Below are 2,646 nucleotides of genomic sequence, written 5' to 3'. Positions count from 1 at the left end.
GGACATGGGCATCACTGGCTGCCAGTATTTATTGCCCATCGCTAGTTGCCTGAGGGCAGTTAAGAGTCAACCACATTGCTGTGGCTGTGGAGTTAGATGTAGGCCAGACCAGGTAATGACAATAACATTTATTGCCCATCCCTAATTGCATTTGGAGGGCAGTTAAGAGTTAACCACATTGCTGTGGCTCTGGAGTCAATGTAGGCCAGACCGGGTAAGGACGGCAGATTTCCTTCCCCAAAGGACATTAGTGAACCAGATGGTTTTTTCCGACAATCGACAATGTTTTCATGGTCATCAGTAAATTCTTAATTCCAAATATTTTTTATTGAATTCAAATTCCGCAATCTGCCGTGGTGGGATTTGAACCCAGGTCCCCAGAACACTGGTTCAGTTTCTGGATTAATAGCCTGGCGATAATACCACTCGGTTACTGCCTCCCCTTGTACAAATGGGAAGTGAGAAAGTGCGATAGTGGGCACCCGGAACAGATCACACAACATGTACCAACTCCACACCCACTCACAAATACGAGAAAGAGACAGCACAGCGATAGGCTACCACTGAGAAAGTAATCTGGCTCAGTTAGCTGAATATAAGAGAAGGGTTGCTGTTGTTCAAAGTTTACATCGGCCGTAAGAAAGAGAGATCTTACTGAGTACTGTTTTCATCCGCATTGTAAGATGCACAAAAAACTATGGTTTTCAGAAACATACATTTTTTGACTGTTTTGGATTACTTCCAAAAATGAGATGCCCTGTTGGAAATTTGATTAAAAAGAAATTGACCTCGGTACATTATTAACCGCACAATGGATAACACCAAAGAAAGAATCAACAGGCTTAAAAACAGCCCAGGATCAACAATGATCTTATTGTGGCCAATATTCAAGTCAGAAATGCTTGAAATTTGTAGAGTTGAAACTCAATTTGACAAACAAGCGCACACACACACACACAACTAGCAAAGCAGCAGAAAGTCCAACTTACTGAGAATAAGAGGTTGAGGACAATGAGGCAATATTTGATGCATCTTGCCTGAAACACCACCATTCTGGCAATCGTTTTCAGCAAACTGTCTCACGCTGCGCTGTTTTGATGCAGGACGTAATCAGCACAAAGTGAGTGACACACTGCTATTTAAGATCAGCCGAGCAGGCGACTTCCTGTCCACCCAGTGACTCATTGCAAGACGCGTGTACCAGCCACTCAGTGTTCATTACAAGCCCGAAAAATCAGAAACTCGCAGTGGCAGTTAGCTCTGACAGTGGAAAGCTAATAGTGACAACTTCAACAAAATTAGTCCCTCTCCGGTAGATTATGTATCGGACTCCTTTCATACTTTTAGGCAGCTGATTTAAGAGAGTTTTTCTTTCTCTGAGCAGAAAAAGTTAATGGTGTAAATGTAGAAGAGGGGACAATGAACCAAAGAGGGCAAAACTCAGTAACCGCTGAGAATAGATGCAGGGATCACAATTGACAATAAAGCCACACCCTTTGCTGCTGATTCAGACAGCATGCAAACTTCATTTCAATCTCGCCCTCAACTTATGCAGTAACCTTTTATGTGGCACCTTAGTGAATGCCTTTTGTAAATCTGAATACACGACATCTACTGGTTCCCCTTTATCCACCCTGCATCCTCCAATAAGTGTGTCGAACACGATTCCCCTTTCACAAAACCATGTTGACTCTGCCTGACTGCAACATGCAGCGGAGGTAGTGGCTGTCCCTCGATTTGATTTGAGTTGATTTGACTTATTATTGTCATATGTATTGGTATACAGTGAAAAGTATTGTTTCTCACGCACTATACGGACAAAGCATACCATTCATAGAGAAGGAAAGGAGAGGGCACAGAATGTAAATGTCCAAAGATGTGCGGGTTAGGTTGATTGGTCAGGTTAAAAATTGCCCCTTAAAGTCCTGAGATGTGTAGGTTAGAGGGATTAGTGGGTAAATATGTGGGAGTTGGGTCTGGGTGGGATTGTGGTCGGTGCAGACTCGATGGGCCGAATGGCCTCCTTCTGCACTGTAGGGTTTCTATGATTTCTATGATACTCGGGGCGGGGGGGGGGTCTTGAGTTTCTGCCATAGGACTTCGTGCGACTGAACAGGCTCAATCGCGACCCCCAGATCTCTGGGCACTTGGGGCAGAACTTCCTACGAGGTGTTTGGATCCGGAGTACAGGATTTCCTTCCTTTTCTCTCCTTCTCTGCCAGCATTTTGCCCCATCATTCAGGCGTTGTGATTGGAAGCCTGATGCTGCTCGATGGACAAGTTGCCGCCATTTTGAAACTTTGACAGCCAGCTCCTCCCAGCCATTAAAGTTTTTAAAGTAAAAGTTTTTCTTTAATGTTTATGTATTCATTCACAAGTAAGGCTTGCATTAACACTGCAATGAAGTTACTGTGAAATTCCCATAGTCTCCACACTTCAGTGTCAATGCACCCTAACCAGCACGTCTTTCAGACTGTGGGAGAAAACCAGAGCACCCGGAGGAAACCCACGCAGACACAGGGAGAATGTGCTGACTCCGCACAGGCAGTGACCCAAGCTGGGAATTGAACCCAGGTCCCTGGCGCTGAGAGGCAGCAGTGCTAACCACTGTGCCACCGTGCCGCCCATATGTGTCGCTCATATACC

The 2,646-nt window shown here is 45.0% G+C and overlaps 1 protein-coding gene across 2 annotated transcripts in view; it reads right to left on the bottom strand.

Annotated features, from left to right (window-relative positions):
- LOC144498443 (CD9 antigen-like) overlaps window positions 1-1,120 on the bottom strand; it is a 70,252-nt gene extending 69,132 nt beyond the window's left edge. For both annotated transcript variants that reach the window (XR_013498698.1, XM_078219557.1), the window contains exon 1: window positions 990-1,120. Coding sequence is in view for 1 of the 2 variants with exons in the window: in XM_078219557.1 (XP_078075683.1) it covers window positions 990-1,052 (63 nt within the window). In the remaining variant the exon portion in view is untranslated. The remainder of the gene's footprint in view (window positions 1-989) is intronic.
- Window positions 1,121-2,646: the final 1,526 nt, after the last annotated feature.

Source organism: Mustelus asterias, chromosome 9, assembly GCF_964213995.1.
Source record: "Mustelus asterias chromosome 9, sMusAst1.hap1.1, whole genome shotgun sequence".
In the NCBI taxonomy this organism is placed as follows: domain Eukaryota; kingdom Metazoa; phylum Chordata; class Chondrichthyes; order Carcharhiniformes; family Triakidae; genus Mustelus; species Mustelus asterias.
This window is presented reverse-complemented; position numbering and strand designations above follow the sequence as displayed.